General features: G+C 40.3%; 1 protein-coding gene across 5 annotated transcripts in view; it reads left to right on the forward strand.

Annotated features, from left to right (window-relative positions):
* The first annotated feature begins 7830 nt into the window (after positions 1-7830).
* The window catches only part of STIL (STIL centriolar assembly protein), a 59662-nt gene continuing 50325 nt past the window's right edge, over positions 7831-17167 (forward strand). For 2 of the 5 annotated variants that reach the window (XM_077845043.1, XM_077845045.1), the window contains exons 1-4: positions 7832-8132; positions 10466-10552; positions 14076-14183; positions 17021-17133. In XM_077845043.1, the coding sequence (XP_077701169.1) occupies positions 10509-10552; positions 14076-14183; positions 17021-17133 (265 nt within the window). In that variant the 5' untranslated portion in view covers positions 7832-8132; positions 10466-10508. Of the gene's footprint in view, positions 8133-10465; positions 10553-10797; positions 10879-14075; positions 14184-17020; positions 17134-17167 lie in introns of those variants that run through there. The other 3 variants (XM_077845046.1, XM_077845044.1, XM_077845047.1) reach the window with 3 other exon arrangements.

Raw genomic sequence — 17167 nt, forward strand, 5'->3', positions numbered from 1 at the left:
TGTCAGTGAAGACCTTAGGGCATAAACAAAAAAGTAGTCTTTCTTGCTCCCTTGGTAGAGTTCACCAGAATAAGGAATCCACACAGGAGTTTGAATCCCAAATCTCATTGTATACGTACATATAGCAAGATGCAGGGACCTTTCTAAGTCTCCCTGGAGAACTATGACCACCTTACATTGAGTACTTACGGTCTCGTACCTTGTGCAGCTCTTTGTGCCAACCATGCTAGGCAACTAAGGAAAATACTGTTGTGAATATATACCAAAAAGTGAAACCCATATATCCATCTCTGCCAAGGGTTTTCCAGGGAGTTATTTCCAGGAAGAACAAGGTTAGGCCAAAGAAAAATTTATTATTTGTTAGCTCTTTGGGCCTGTACTGGTTATCTATTGCTACATAACAAACCAACCCCAAAACTTAACGGCTTGCAACATGAAATGCTTAATGTGGGAACCCCGCCCTCTCTTCTCCCCTCCTCTCCTTGCCCCTCATTGGTGACCTGGAGTGTTCAGTGTGAATAGTGCTCAGTAGAAAGAGGATAAACATGGAGTTTTTCCAAAACACCTATGTCATCGGACCAGGCACTCCCATGGGCCCAAGCCAAGCATTCATAAAAGACACCATGATACTCGGATGCTTTAACATTTAACCCCTCTACTTGTCCACAGTGAAGGGTCAAACTCTTAGCGCCTTGCTCCTAATTTGTACTCAAAGAATTTGCTTTTTTTTCTTAACCTTAGATCAGTGCTTCTACTCCTTGGAGGTAGCAGAGAAAAGAAGGAATTCCACCTAGATGCAAACAACCAGACCTTCAAAAATAGTATGCCTTAATAAATATATATTGAATAAATGGATGTCACCCAGTAGAGAGCCATTTCCCATCTAAACCCATAGATTAGGGTGCCTGAGTAGCTCAGTCGGTTGAGTGTCTGCCTTCGGCTCAGGTTGTGATCCCAGGGTCCTGGGATTGAGCCCCACATCAGGTTCCCTGCTCTGCGGGGAGCCTGCCTCTCCCTCTGCCTCCCTCTTTCTCTGTCTCTCATGAATAAATAAAATCTTTTAAAAAAGAATAAACCCATAGATTGATTTCATAATTTTGATGAACATATATTGAATATCCACTAAGTACCAGGCATTTCACTTACATTATCTAATTTTTAGATATTCAAACTTTTTAATAATCAGTACAATCAGAATATCTGTAGATTTCCTTGCCAAGATTTGCTATGCCAGGCATCATCTTTCTAATTGCTGGATCATAAAGAAGTACTTGGGGTCCCAGGAGAAGGGTGGAGGGCACTCAAAGTGCTCAGTGGAGTAGCTATAAACTAACTAATATGAAAATAATTAATTATTTTAACCACCAATACGGTCTTACCAGTTGTGTTGGTTATACATTAGCCTTGCCTTATAGAATCCTCATAACACTGTGACATTAGTACTGTCATTTTGCAGATGGAGAAACAGCCAGGAAATGGAAGTACTTTGTTCAAGACCACACAGACAGTAGATAAAGTCAAATTCAAACTTGGTGTTATATGGCTTTAAATCTGCATTCTTTCTCTACAATTCAGACCCCTTATAAGATAAAAAAGTTCCATATTCACAAAAGTCCTGCAAAGTTAGTTCTGTTTTTTAAAAAGATTATTTATTTATTTATTCATGAGAGACACACACAGAGAGAAGCAGAGACATAGGCAGAGGGAGAAGCAGGCTTCCTTGGGGAGCCTGATGCAGGACTTGATCCCAGGACCCCAGGATCATGACCTGAGCCAAAGACAGATGCTCAACCACTAAGTCACCCAGGTGCCCAAAATTAGTTCTATTATAGATGAGAAGACTGATCTCAGGAAGACATATAACAAGAGCTCTCCTCAAAACCCACTCCTACCCATATGTTTATTTATCATCAAGTACCTTAGGTCTTTGGGGCATGTATTCAGTGCATGCATATTATTTCCAGGGTATAGCTATGTTCCTAGTGAACTTTATAGGAGCTTAAAAAGCAGAGCCTTGTCACTTATCTGCCCTATTTATCATAATTACCCTTTAGGGATAGATCATCTGTTCCTATATTTTCATTTTTCCATTCTTGAACATACATACCTCTTTGCTGGTATGTGCCATTCATTTTTCAGGATTCAGCTCAGAGTTTACCTCCTTCAGGAAGCTCTGTCCAAACTTGCAAGACTGGGTTAGGTGCCCCTTTTTTCTTCTTCTATACACATAACCACCACTGTGGTATATTGTGTATCTCCACACTAGATTTAGAACTTCTAGAGGGAAGAGACTATGTCTGATTACTCTTTATACAGCATTACAACTTATTACTTGTAGCAGTATGATTCACTCTCTTAAGGGTACTCCAAGGTCCTTGGAAGATTTAGACTACTTTGGTTGCTGCCACTCAAGTTTTATCCTATGGTGGTCTTTGGCAGCTACTTCCCTGTAATTACAAAAATACTTTTCCTGATATACTTAGGAACCAGTTTCTAAAATCAGTCTGGGTGATGAAGCAAAGACACGGCATATGGTAGCAAAGGAGGGGGGTGGCAGGCCATATGCTTTACATTCAGGCCTTTGTAACCATCTATTATTTTGTGATCTGTTTCCTGGAAGGATGCTTAGTACATTATATCACCTGATACTTAATGGAGTTTCTAAAATGAAGATTTCTATTACTTAGATTTGCATATTTGCATATTCGATTTCCTCTTTTATCAAAGGACCTCTTATCAAATATTCTAAGAACATTTGTTAAAAGAAATATGGTCTTTAAAAACCTGACGTGGCAAATCTGATCACAGGCAATATGCCTAACCTCTTGGAGGTGTGTCAGCTGAACTCCATCAGGTCTATGCTGCAGAAAAGCAGGCTGAACAGGGAAGGGAGATTGTCTTTGACAGGTCTTAGCGTCTTTGCTATTAACTCTGTAAGCACAGGTAGGTTGGTTACACCTGTAGTTTTCTTGCCTGCAAAATCAGGATGATGGTACATTAACTCAGTCAAGCAAATACTCTTAGAGAATGTATCTGTATGTGTTATTTCATCATTCCTGTCTTCATTCCAAACAATCCAAGGTTTAAAAAAATAAGTAAAATATGGGGCACCTGGCTGGCTTAGTTGGGCAGAGCATATGACTCTTGATCTCAGGGTCATTAGTTCAAGATTTATACTGAGTATAGAGATTATAGGGGAAGAAAAGTAAAATAAGTTGACTTGACACGTAAATTGTTGTTTTTACCTCTCCCAAGAGGTTTAAGAGTCTCAAAGGAATTTTATACAAATTGACAGATTAACAGTCCCCTTTAAAAATATGATGTTCCTTAAAAGCAAAGCTGTAGCTGTTTTAAAGAGCAGTAGTCTAGCTTAGCTCAGAAGTGTAAATAGAGAAAGGAAAAATTGGTATTTGGAGTAACAAAACTCATAACTAATTCCAACTTCCTTGTTCCTGCTGATAACAATACCGCTTTAATTCCTTCATCCAGCCTACTAGCAGGCACACCAGGGTTTATAACACCGAACATTTACCCAGCGTTATCATAAAGACTATGTCATGTGGACCGGAACTGGAAGGGAATAAGGAAAAATGAGAACAAGTGATGTGTTAAGGTTTAGCATTTTAGGTGAACTTTAGCTTTTACAATTTTTTTCTTGTTATAGCAGTGTTTGTGCAACAAACTCATACAGTTTTTCAAAGTATGACATACTAGAAATGATTCTCTGTGAAGCAAACTAAAGCACTTGCAAGTCTGAAAAATAAGGCCAGTAGCTTTTCTCTGTAAAGACCCATAACCAGAGCAATTTCATAGTGTCCTGAAATGACATAAATTTTAAAAAATGAGGATCAAAGAATAGATCAGTACAGTAGTATATATTCAGTCTATTTAAACTGCCCACAGTCTAAAAGTAATTCATGTTTGCTTTGGATAATTACCTGTTATTACCCCACTTTTAAAATTGTGCCTTCCTGGTTCTATGTTTGTCATACCCTTCCAGTCCATTAAGCACAAAGCTTAGTGTGTAGAAGGTCCTTGGTATGGCATTTATAGGTTTTATTTCACTAAGCTTATTCTCTAATTTAATAAATCAACTCCCTTAATCTCTGAATGTGTTGCTCATTTATTAACACTGTCAATTGTCAATACACTTGGACAAATAATAATTTATGGGTACTCTTTTAATTAATTTTAATTAAATTTCACACTCATTAACTCTTTTCTATGATAATGTAGAGAGATTAAATGGCAGAATTGAGGCCCAATCCTAAAGCCAGTACTTATTACATTATAACATAGTTAAAAATGTTTTCTCAATATCTAGGGAAGAAGGCCCTTTAGGCACCTCTAAGTTCTCCTCAATAAGAGGCTGAGTCATTTCAATCCTAAGATGAATTCAGTAATTACTTTCCTCTTCGTTTAACTTGAAAAGTATCTATGTTATGCATATTGTTAAATGTATATCCTGCTTAGAAGTCCAGTGGTAGGGGATCCCCGGGTGGCTCAGTGGTTTAGCTCCTGCCTTCAGCCCAGGGCGTGATCCTGGAGTCCCGAGATCAAGTCCCACATCAGGCTCCCTGCACGGAGCCTGCTTCTCCCTCTGCCTGTGTCCCTGCCTCTCTCTCTGTGTGTCTCTCATGAATACACACATAAAATCTTAAAAAAAAAAAAAAGAAGTTCAGTGGTAATAAAATGTTTACCTGAAGTTTTACTGTATTTGAGTTCTTATTAATCAAAAAGAAGACATTTTATTGTTATTGCTCAAAAGTTAATGTTTCAACTCTCCTCTTGCCCCTCCCTTTTTTCTTTTTAGTAGACTTTATTTTTTAGAACACTTTTATATTTACAGAAAAGCTAAGAGCATACTACAGAGTTCTCATATAACCCCTCCCACATAGAGGATCCCTGGGTGGCTCAGTGGTTTAGTGCCTGCCTTTGGCCCAGGGCCCGACCCTGGAGTCCCGGGATCGAGTCCCCCGTCGGGCTCCCGGCATGAAGCCTGCTTCTCCCTCTGCCTGTGTCTCTGCCTCTGTCTCTCTCTCTATGTCTATCATAAATAAATAAATCTTAAAAAAAATACCCCCCACATAGTTTCTCCCCATTATTAACATCTTATATTTAATATGGTACATTTGTTACAATTAAGTAACCAATATTGGTACATTATTATTAATTTAATTAATTATTATTAATTAAAGTCCATAGTTTATATATATGTGATCCAGGCATCCCTATAGACCTAGTCTTATCCTGGGAAAAATAGTGGACAAATTCTAATAGTGGGAAATCCTATAAAATACCTGGCCTGTACTCAAGACTGTCAAGGTTATCAAAAACAAGGAAAGTCTGAGAAACTAGCCATGAGGAGCCCAAAGAGAGATGAAAACTAAATGTAATGTAGCATCATAGATGAAATCATGGAACAGAAAAATGACACTAGGTTAAAAACTAAGAAAATCTAGAGGTGCCTAGGTGATTCAGTCAATTAAGGGCCTGACTCTTGATTTTGGCTCAGGTCATGATCTCCAGATCATAAGATCAAGCCCCGTGTCAGTGGAGCTTGCTTAAGGTTCTCTCTCTCCTTCTTCCTCTCTCTCATCCCCACCTCCACCCCGCCCCCCCCCCCCCCCATGCATGCACATGCTCTTTCTCTCTCTCTCAAAAAAGTATATATAGGGACACCTGGGTGACTCAGTGGTTGAGCATTTGCCTTCGGCTCAGGGCATGATCCCAGGGTCCTGGGACTGAGTTCCACATTGGGCTCCCTGTAAGGAGCCAGTTTCTCCCTCTGCCTATATCTCTGCCTCTCTCTGTGTCTCTCATGAATGAATAAATAAAATCTTAATATATATCTCCAGTATCCAACCACCTCTCACCACTTCTATTGCTACAGGTCTGGTTCAAGCTACTATGAATGTCTCTCCTAGGTCATTGCAGTAGTTTTCTAACTGGTCTCCTTGCTTCTCCTTTCCCCTACAGTTTATTCTCAAAGTAGCAACCATAGTAGTCCTTCTAAAACCTAAAATCAGATCATGTCAGCCCCCTATTTAAAATATTCCAGTGGTTGCAGCACCTGGCTGGGTCAATAGGTAGAGCATGTGACTATTAATCTCAGGGTTTTGAGTTCAAGTCCCACATTGGGTGTGGAGCCTACTTTAAAACGAATAAATAGAATGAAATAGAGTACAATATTCTAGTGGCTTCATATCTAACTCAAAAGTGCAGTCAAATCCTTATCATGGCCTCTAAAGCTTTAAGGTCTACCAGCACCTCCTCTTTCATCTCCTTTTTTTTTTCCCCCGAGATTTTACTTATTTATCCATGAGACACACACACACCGAGGCAGAGACATAGGCAGAGGGAGAATCAGGCTCCCTGTGGGGAACCTGATGCGGCACTTGATCCCAGGACTTCAGGACCACCTGAGCCAAAGACAGACACTCAACCAGTGAGCCACCCAGGCATCCTTCCTCCTTTAACACTTAAAAAAAATATATTTTATTTATTTATTCACGAGAGACAGAGAGAGAGGCAGAGACATAGGCAGAGGGAGGAGCAGACTCCTCACAGGAAGCCTTATGTGGGACTCCATCCCAAGACCGGGATCATGCCCTAAGCCAAAGTCAGATGCTCAACCACTGAGCCACCTAGGCACCTCTAACTCTTAGTATTCTTCTCCTCATTCATTCTGCTAAGGACATACTGCTCCCACATAAAGCTCCCACTCCAGGGCCTTTGCACTCAATGTAACTCATGACAGCCATTGAGGCGTGTCACTTAGCTCTTTCTCCTGAAAGAACATTCCAATCAGCTGCAATTGTACACTTGGCTAATAGCCTCTTGCTGTGGCCTTCAGTATGTGCCTTACCTTGGTGCTTGCTTTTTCTGAGAAGCCCCCCAGGAAATGATTGAGCACAGCAAGGATTCTAGCCATTTCTGCCTAATGTGGGACTCCTCTAATGGGCAATCTTTGCTCCACAGCTCCCTATGGGGATGGCCAACACTTTGTCAAAAATGCATTACTGTCTGGGGCTCTTCCTACTCTCACATCCCAGCTGGGGAATTCATCATTTCTCGTAAAACGTGTGCCCTAGATTCCAGGAATTTTTTTCAGGAAAGCAGAGAGGGACATTCTATAAAACATATATCTCTTGGTTAGTGTATTTATTTATTTATTTATTTATTTATTTATTTATTTATTTATTTATTTTTAAAGATTTTATTTATCCATGAGAGACACGGGGGGGCGGGGGGAGAGAGGCAGAGACACAGGCAGAGGGAGGAGCAGGCTCCTTGCAGGGATCCCGACGTGGGACTCAATCCCATGACCCCGGGATCACGACCTGGGCGTGAAGGCAGGCGCTAAACCGCCGAGCCACCCAGGCTGCCTAGGACTCTTTAGTTAAAGAAACTAGAAGAAACGTAATTTCCCTCTATTCTCTACTTAAATAAAAGCCAGCCGGCGACAATGGAGACAGCAAGCACTTCCGGCTCCCCTGCCACCCCGCATCTACCGCACTGGGCTTTTCACTGCGCGTGCGCAAGGTCCGCCCATCCCCGGAACTTAACCGTTGCCCGCAGTGAAGTGTTTAAATCCTCTCGATCCTGATTCTGGGGAGCCGGCGGCGCACTCGGTTCTCCTATGGGGCTTGGGATTGGACGAGCGCGGATGGATGCGGAGTGCTGATTGGCTGGTGTCGCAGCACGTCGCGGCGACCGTGCGTGTGGCCTCTGGCCCCGCCCCCGCCCCCGCCCCCGCCCCTGACGGGTGGGACTTCTGACCAATCAGTAGGCGCGGCGCGGGCTTCGTTTTCGCGAGCCGGTGTTTGCCGCCTCGGTTCCCGCGACCCCAACGTCCCGGAGGCGGGGCGGCGGGGACGGAGGCGCTGCTTGGAGCCGACCTCTGTTCCGGCCCAACAAACAGGCCCCGCGGGGCGGAGGTGGCGGCGACTGGGGCTTTGTGTCCCGAGTGCTCCCGGAGGGTGGCGGCGGCGGAGCTCGGAGGACGGCGGGCGGCCTGCGGCGCGGCGGCGGGTTCCGCCCTCCCGGAGCCTGCGGCCGGTACCGTGAAGGGGAGCTAGTGGAAAAGTAAGTCAGGAGGACTTGGAGTTCCTGGAACCGCTTGTCCTCAGGTGAGTGAGAGGCTTGCAGTCCATTGCGTGCCACGTAAAGGTGTTTTTACTGCGAAGGTTTGTCGGCTGGAGCCCTGCGTCCTCCCGTCGGGCCCGGCGGCTGCGGGGTGGAGGCGGTCGGTGAACGTGGGACGTCGGTGGGCTCCGGGGAGTAACGTGCAAACAGCGCGGTGTGAGCGCGGGCGGTGAAGGGCCACGGGGCTTTGCGAGGGCATTCCAGCTTCAGGGGTGGCCTGTGCAGAGGCTGCAGGTGCTCGGGGGGTGGGATGAGTGGATAGAGGAGGAGGTTGGCGCGGTACGATGGGGCCAGGCTGCCGGGGCGCTCTGCTCTGCAGGCAAAGGAGCCGGGGTGCCCGGGGCTCAGCGATGGAGCGCCTGCCTTCCTCCCGGGGCGTGACCCCGGGGTCCCGGGAGCCAGTCCGTGTCGGGCTGCTTGCAGGGAGCCTGCTTCTCCCTCTGCCTGGGTCTCTGCCTCTCTCTCTCTCTGTCTCTCATGAGTAAATAAATAAAATCTTAAAAAAAAAAATAAAGAAGAGCCATCCGGTTTTTAAGCAGGGGGAATAATTTGGTCCGAGATGCACAGATACTCCCCTGGGAGCAGTCTGGGGACTTTTCAGTAAATCTAGTGAGAATTGATGAAGTCAGAAACTAAGGTAGAGGAGATAAGCCGAATTTATATAGGAAAACAGGGAGGGAGGAAGGAGAGGTAAGGATAACTTGGAGTTTCAGTTTGATGAACCATGATGCCATCACCTGAGGAGAGTATGTCTTGCTAGGTATAGTGGCATATGGCTTTGGTTCGGCGGCTTTCATGGCTTGTGTGATGCTGTCAGAATAAACTCGTGTATTGTTTTAAAATGAGAAAAAATCAACATTACCTTTTTACCCTAATACATAAAGGAAAAAGAGACAGATGTGGAGTTTTAAGGCTCTTCCGTTTAATGAAGAAAAATGGCATTTTATATATTTCCTAGAATTAAAGTCATCCATCTGAATACTGTTATCGGTGACACCCAAGTGATGCAGACGGTATTCAAGTTTAAAGCCTTCAGTCCGGGATCCCTGGGTGGCGCAGCGGTTTGGCTCCTGCCTTTGGCCCAGGGCGCAATCCTGGAGGCCCTGGATCGAGCCCCACGTCGGGCTCTCGGTGCATGGAGCCTGCTTCTCCTTCAGCCTGTGTCTCTGCATCTCTCTCTCTCTCTGTGACTATCATGAATAAATTAAAAAAAAAAAAAAAAGAAGCCTTCAGTCCATGGGCAATGCATGAAGTCCAAGAGGGACGTTGTAGCCTTACAAGAGCACTTTATTTATTTATTTTTTTAAGATTTTAATTTACTAATTCATGAGAGACACAGAGAGAGAGAGAGAAGCAGAGACATAGGCAGAGGGAGAAGCAGGCTCCATGCACCGGGAGCCCATGACTCAATCCCAGGACCTCAGATTCACAACCTGAGCTGAAGGCAGACACTCAACCTCTGAGCCACCCAGGTGGCTCTTTAATTTTTTTTTTTTTTTTTTTTCCCAGGTGGCTCTTTAAATAAGATTTTGTTCTAGTCCATAATTTCAGCCTCTGGCTTTATCTGAAAAGACTTCTGCATCTGCATCAGTAACTCTTTCCTCCCTTATCTTGCTTCAGACAATTCCTTCTTGCTAGAATTGAAGTAGAATGTACACAGCTTAAAGAACTCCTAATAAAAGACCTAATAAAAGAGTATAGGAAGTACTGAACCATAAAGGACTATGCACTCTGTATTTTGCTTTGATAATATTTAGTTGGAGATATCTAGTGAATAGTACAGCTAGAAATACAGGTTTGTAACTGAGGAGAGAGGTGGAAACTGAGAGTTGGCTATGTATAAATGGGTATGGAGGCAATGGGAGTGGATGAAAAGTACCCAGAGAGGGCATGTGCAGCCAAAAAAACTCCACTGATTTTGCAGGAAACATATCAGTTTGTGGGGATGCAGTATTTGTCTTCCATCTCCACAAGACTTAAAGTTTGTTAACCTCATACAGATTCAATAAATACCTAGTTCAAGTTGTTCCTGTGTACTATTTTGTGGTTTTCTGAATATTATGAGGCTTTTGTTCAAAATTTCATATATTAAATACCACCTGCTGCCTAAAATAAATATTAACATTAATTTATAGGCAGAATGACTATAAAGTATGAAAAACAATCAGAATACACAAGTGTTTTATTTTACTATAGATGAAGACACTTCATAAAAGTAACCTAATTTTGCCTGTACTATTAATATGCCGTTAAATCATGTTTCTTATTTTTTGTTTTTTATCACTCATTGATAACATTCTCTTTACTTTTTTTTTAGGATACTAAGCATTTGAAATTGAATACAAAATTCACCAACTATCATGGAGCCTACATATTCTCTTGCAGGGCACCAGATAAATACCAGGTATAGAAATATTTTTACAAAATGTTTTTTTCACTACTTTTCCTAACTTGGGAAGATAGGTTGGAATAGAAGAAGAAAACTTCTCTAAGCCTCAGTTTCCTTATCTGTAAATGGGGCATGGTAATGTCTGTATAACAAGATTATTGTGAAGGATTAAATAAGATTACTAAAGTAAGGATCTGGCACATAGTAGGCACTTGGTAAATATTAGTTTCATTCCCACTTTCCCTTTTTTGGTTTCACAGAGCATCTTTATCGATGGGAAATGGAACCTGACCCCTTGAGGCTAAAAAAATCACATACATATTTATTTACATCCTAAACAAGTAAGAAAATGGTTGGGTTCCTTCCCTTGTCTAAACCCTAATCCTTGAATGGAAAAATTTCACACTGGATATACTAAGTTTTTTTAAATGTCCCTAAGCCTTTTCCCATTTGTGTGGAAGAGGAAGGAGGAGCATACCACCTGTCTCCTAATTTTCTCAGTCTGTCAGTACTCTGGGGACAAGACAGATTGGTTTATGTTATTTGGCTATTTAGATGATTTATTCTTCTTTTTTTCCCTCTGGGAAGGGACAGTTAATGCTGTCGTGTGAATGTTGTTTTCTTCTAAACTATAATTATATCCACGAGTTACCTTCATTCTCTGTACTTTTTTTTTTTGTGCCAGATGTTTTTGATGAAGACAATGGGAAACCTGACCAAAAGAGGCTATCATATTCCTTTTGCTTAATTTTGGCCCTTCTGTTTTATCCTCCTGCCACCTCTTATTCTTTGAAAATTTGTCAACTTCTGTTCTTTGAAAAAACTTGTGTTTGCAACAACTCAGTACAGTCTCTTTTTAGTTTTATTTTTAGGGTCAAATTATTATTTTTTGGGGGGGGTCAAATTAATTACACATTCTAGGTAAGAATATACTTATATAATAAATTGATTATTCCTGATACATTCAACTCTAGTTTTTACTTATTTAATGATCTCTCGTTTTTTTTTTTTTTTTTTTTTGGGGGGGGGGTGTTGGTTTTTTTTTTTTCATTTTCAATAATCTCTGGGCCAGAGAGCAACAGTTCTGAATTATTTAGGAGTTGCAGACCCCTTTGAATATCTGATTGCATGAATCTCCTTCCCTAAGACAAAACAGTTATACATGCATGTAAAAGTTTCTATCACATTTCAAGATGTTTGTGTTTCCCCTGCCTCTAAAGTCTACTGTATACCTTAGGTTAAGAAAAGGGCTAATAGCATTTAAAGAAATCTTGTTATGTGCCATGCATTATTCTTATTTAATCCTCATAACAAACTATAAGGTGTAAGTACTATTATTATCCCCCATTCTTTTTTTTTTAAACGAGGAAACTATAGTGTAGAGAGATTAACCAACCCAAAGTTACATAGTTGGTAAGTGGTATAGCCAGGATTTAAACCTTATGTGATTTCTACTTCAAACCCTTTACATGTGTTGACTCATTTAATATTCATTATAACTACAGGAGATACAGGTATTATCCTGTTTAGCAGATGAGGAAACTGAGGCACAGAGACATTAAATAATGTGAGCGAGGTCACATAGCTAGCAAATCTTGAAATGAGTTTTCAGATCTAAACAATTAACTTCCAGACATTTTGTTTTACCCACTACATCATACGGCCTCTCACCAATTGATAAATACGTGATAAATACGTTAGATACAGAAATGTAGATAAACTGAGTTTGTTCCTTACTTGCTTTGTGACCTTGAACAGATTTCTCAATCTCAGACCATGTCCTCATTTCAAAAAAGGGAGACTAAAAATCCTTCTTATAGATATTATGAGCTCAAATTAGACACACAGCTGGGAGTAATGATGGAATCAGAATTTGAACCCAGGTTCTAAAGCACTATACCGTTTAGCTTCTAGAAATATAATCTTTGAAATCAGACACTTAGATTCAGATCCCAGCTTTGCTGCTTAATTGTATAAAGTTAGGAAAGTTATAGTTTGTTATCTATAAAATGGATGATAAAAGTGTTTCTGGAACAGTTTTAGTGAGAAATATTGTGTATGTAAAATGCCTACTGAGATGCCTGGTACATATTGGGTGATCAGTAAACTGGGGCTAGTCTTGTAGTTGAGAAGCTTCACTAGGTGATCCGTGAACGTAAGATCTAGAACAAGGTATTCTTAATATGTGATATGATGAATATTCTTTCAGTTCACCTACTTAATAGTCTATGACCATGCAAATACACTGGGTGTAGGTAGCTCACTGCCAGAGCTTTCTTGCTTTAATTACCTGGGAACTTAGGCTGATATCTTCCCCTCAGTCCTTTCGCTCCATTGTTTTTTTCTTACTGTGGTTTTCTCATGTTACTCACTTATGTAAAATAAAAAACTTTGTGATGGTGCTTTGTATGATTTAAGATTGAAACTTGCTATATACTGTCTCTAGGATCTTCGCTAAGGACTTGTTTATGTTGCTGTCCTTTTGATGCTTCAGTAATAATTCAACTGAAGTAGTAGGACCCAAGATACCAATATTGGAAACACTGAAAAATAGACTGTATTAAGTTTTTGTGCTTTCCATAATTTTATTAGATATTGTCTAGAAATTAGTTCAGAAGAACAGAATTTTAGTTTTAAATTTAAATGTAAATTCATGGTTTATAGTTATTTCTGTTATTTAATGATTTTATAGGATTGATACTCCTATTTCTTTTTTCTTTATTTAGTTTTCTTTCTTCAAAAAAAAATTTTTTTTTTTAGATTTTTAAGTAGGCTCCATGCCCAACATGGGGCTTGAACTCATTACCTTGAGATCAAGAGTCACATGCTCTAGCAATTGGGCCAGCCAGGCATCCTTCCCGCTTCATTTAAAAAAATGTGTGTATATAAATTTATGTATGCATAGGGAAAAAGGGACAAGAAAAAGCTATACCTACATTTTGAGTGCTTCTTTTTTTTTTTTTTTAAGTTATTTTTATATATATTTTTAAGATTTTATTTATCTATGAGAGACATAGAGAGGCAGAGACACAGGCAGAGGGAGAAGCAGTCTCCCTGCAGGGAGCCCGATGTGGGACTCCATCGCAGGGCTCTAGGATCACGACCTGAGCCAAAGGCAGATGCTCAACTACTAAGCCACCCAGGCGTCCGTCCCTGAGTACTTATTTTCTTGATAGTAAAGTTATAAGGATTTTTCTTTTCTTTTTTTTTTCTTCTTCAAAATATTTTTAGGGACGCTTGGCTGGCTCGGCAGTTGAGCGTCCGCCTTTGGCTCAGGGCATGAGCTTGGGATCTGGGATTGAGTCCCCCATTGGGCTCCCCTCTGGGAGCCTGATTCTCCCTCTGCCTGTGTCTCTGCTACTCTTTGTGTCTCTCATGAATAAATAAATAAAATCTTAAAAAAAAAATATATATATATATATAAAGCTCTTAAAATTAACATAAGTATTTGAAAAGCCTCATCATTTAATGTTAAACCATTTCTTATAAAATTTCTGCTAAGTTTGCTTGTCTCTGTGATTTAAAACATTTTTTAAAGGTTTCCTTCAAGCAAGATGATACCTTTCTATTTTCCTCCATCAAAATGTGCACTTTGGAACCCAATGCCAGTTGGAGATTTCATCTACTTACATCTCAATTACTACAGGTATAAGATGTTTCTCTTTTCAAATCAAACTTGTAGAAACAGGAGTCAAAATGATATGTAAGGCAAAGTTGATTACTATGACTAATTCCTTTTTTTTTTTTTAACCTTTTCCATTCAGAATCTCCCTTCAAACAAACTATCCCTTTTGCTGATTCTTAAATCTTTTGTGTTTTTTGGTTTTTAAAGATTGTATTTATTTGGAATCCCTGGGTGGCTCAGCAGTTTAGCGCCTGCCTTTGGCCCAGGGCGCGATCCTGGAGTCCCGGGATGGAGTCCCACGTTGGGCTCCCGGCATGGAGCCTGCTTCTCCCTCCTCCTGTGTCTCTGCCTCTCTCTCTCTCTCTCTCTCTGTGTGTGTCTATCATAAATAAATAAATTAAAAAAATATTTTATTTATTTATTCGTGAGAGACACAGAGAGAGAGAGAGAGGCAGAGACATAGGCAGAGGGAGAAGGAGACTTCCTGTGGGCAGCATGATGTGGAACTGGATCCCAGGACCCCAGAATCATGACCTGAGCCAAAGGCAGAGACACTCAACCACTGAGCCACCCAGGTGCCCCTATTACTTGTGCTTTTGAGAAGTAATCTTAATTTCACAAAGTGTTCTGCAAATCTAAAGTTATAAGTATTATGGGAATTCAAGAGACAAAATACGATAAAAACCAAAAGGGTTTTCATCATGCTTTAGCATGCTCTCTTTGTAGAACACTGAGAAGATTGAACTGATTTTGAGTGGATAGATCATGTTAGAAGGAATATAACATAGGTTGTGGGTAGGATCTTGAAGGAAAGATATTACAACTTGGGTTTGAAGAAATAGAAAATAGAGACTTGCTGACTTGAGATTTTGTATATAAGGGAGCTTTTGTTTTTTTTTGTTTTTTGTTTTTTTTATTATTGGTGTTCAATTTACTAACATACAGAATAACACCCAGTGCCCGTCACCCATTCACTCCCACCCCCCGCCCTCCTCCCCTTCCACCACCCCTAGTTCGTTTCCCAGAGTTAGGAGTCTTTACGTTCTGTCTCCCTTTCTGATATTTCCCACACATTTCTTCCCCCTTCCCTTATATTCCCTTTCACTATTATTTATATTATAAGGGAGCTTTTGAAAGCAGAATTCTAAGAAGGATGGGTCATGGTGGGGAGAGCCTGGAGTTAGCCTAGCTGTGAGATGGTTTTCTGTAATCTAAGCAACATAGGTTTATGTCCTACTGGTTTGTTTAAGGTGCTATAACTGGAGTCAGACTGCCTGGAGGGTCAAATCCTGATTCTACCACTTCTTATTTATGCAATCTCAGTAAAGTAGGCAAGGATCAGTTTCTTTATTCAGAAAATGGAATAGTGATACCTGTTTCATAGCACTCTTGTAAGGATTAAATGAGACAGACTCTGTAAAGCAGCAATTGGCACAGTGCCTAAAACAGGAAGTATTCAATAAATGGTAGCTATTACAAGGGTTTGTAGAGCAATGTAGCAGTATTGAGATCAAAAGGAAAGAATGAGGGACACCTGGGTGGCTCAGTGGTTGAGCATCTGCCTTGGGCTCAGGGCACGATCCCAGAGTTCTGGGATCAAATCCCACATTGGGCTCCCTGCATAGAGCCTGCTACTCCTCCCTCTGCCTATGTTTCTGCCTCTCTTTGTATTATGTCTCATGAATAAACAAAATCTTAAAAAAAAAAAAAAAAAAGGAAAGAATGAAACAAGATATTTTGAATAGCTTATAGCATTTGATGATGGATTCCATTGAACTAAAGGAGAGCTACAAGTCAAAAAGTACTGAAGTTCTAAACCAGTTGGCAGAGAAGGATAGTGTCACTAATAAAAAAATAGTCTTGTGAGGGTGTCTGTGTGGCTTAGTTGGTTAAGTGTCTGCCTTTGGCCCAGGTCCTGATCTCAGGGTCCTTAGATCGAGTCCTGTGTCAGGCTCCCTGCTCAGCACACAGTCTGCTTCTCTCTCTTTCCACTCATGTTTTTTCTCGCTCTCAAATTCATAAAATCTTTAAAAAAAAAAAAAAACAGTCTTGTGGAAGTTCAATTAAATATTTCTTAGACTTGTTCATTTTTTTCTCAATGTCTGACCTTTTTTATATTTTCTATTGTATCTTTTTGTGCTACAATGTAATTTTTTTCAACTCTGGTAATTTTCTCTTTATGTGTACTTAGTTGCTGTGTAACCTATTTGTTTAGGTTTTTTTAAATGTGGAAGTATTCCATATATATGAAACATTGTTTATAATATATGTGCAGTGTTTATAGGATAATAAAAATTTACATACCTATTCCTAGTTCATTATATTGAGCTTTTAATTGATTATATTTTTATTTCTGCAAGTTCTTTGTGGTTCTTTTTCAAATATGCCTCATCTTTTTTGATAGTATGTATTTCCTTGCTTATATTTTAGAGTCCCTTTTATATATCTTTACACATTTTAATCATATTTTTATATATTGTACATTCAATAATACTATAGTATCTGAAGACCATAAACCATATGTAAACAAACAGATTTAGTATGTCAGTCAGACTTTGTTTATAAAGACAGGAGGCTGGCCTCACAGTTTCTTGATCCTTGCTCTGGTTCATTAAATTAAGCAAATGCTCAGACAATAACTGTATCTTCAGTGTCTACTTACTGCAATTCTGGTTTCCAGGCAGCTCTCCCTAGCCACTCTTACCTCTGCCCATCTTTGACCCTAGGATTTGTCAACAGTGATTTTTCTGTACATGTTAAAGATGTGTGTTATATTTTAGGCAGCATTTCATGGCAGGAGGGTTTTTTAGGATGTCCGATCCACCACATTCATATAAGACTTTTTTTTTTTTTCCCAGAAATCCAAAGCTTGTGGTAACTGAAAAGACCATCCGACTTGCTTGTCGTCATGCTAAGCAGAATAAAAAAAGCCTGCCATGCTTTTTACTTGGTTCTCTCATAGTAGATGAAGGTAATATACTTAAAAAAAATTTTTTTGTAACTAT

The sequence above is a fragment of the Canis aureus genome, chromosome 13, assembly GCF_053574225.1.
Source record: "Canis aureus isolate CA01 chromosome 13, VMU_Caureus_v.1.0, whole genome shotgun sequence".
NCBI lineage: Eukaryota > Metazoa > Chordata > Mammalia > Carnivora > Canidae > Canis > Canis aureus.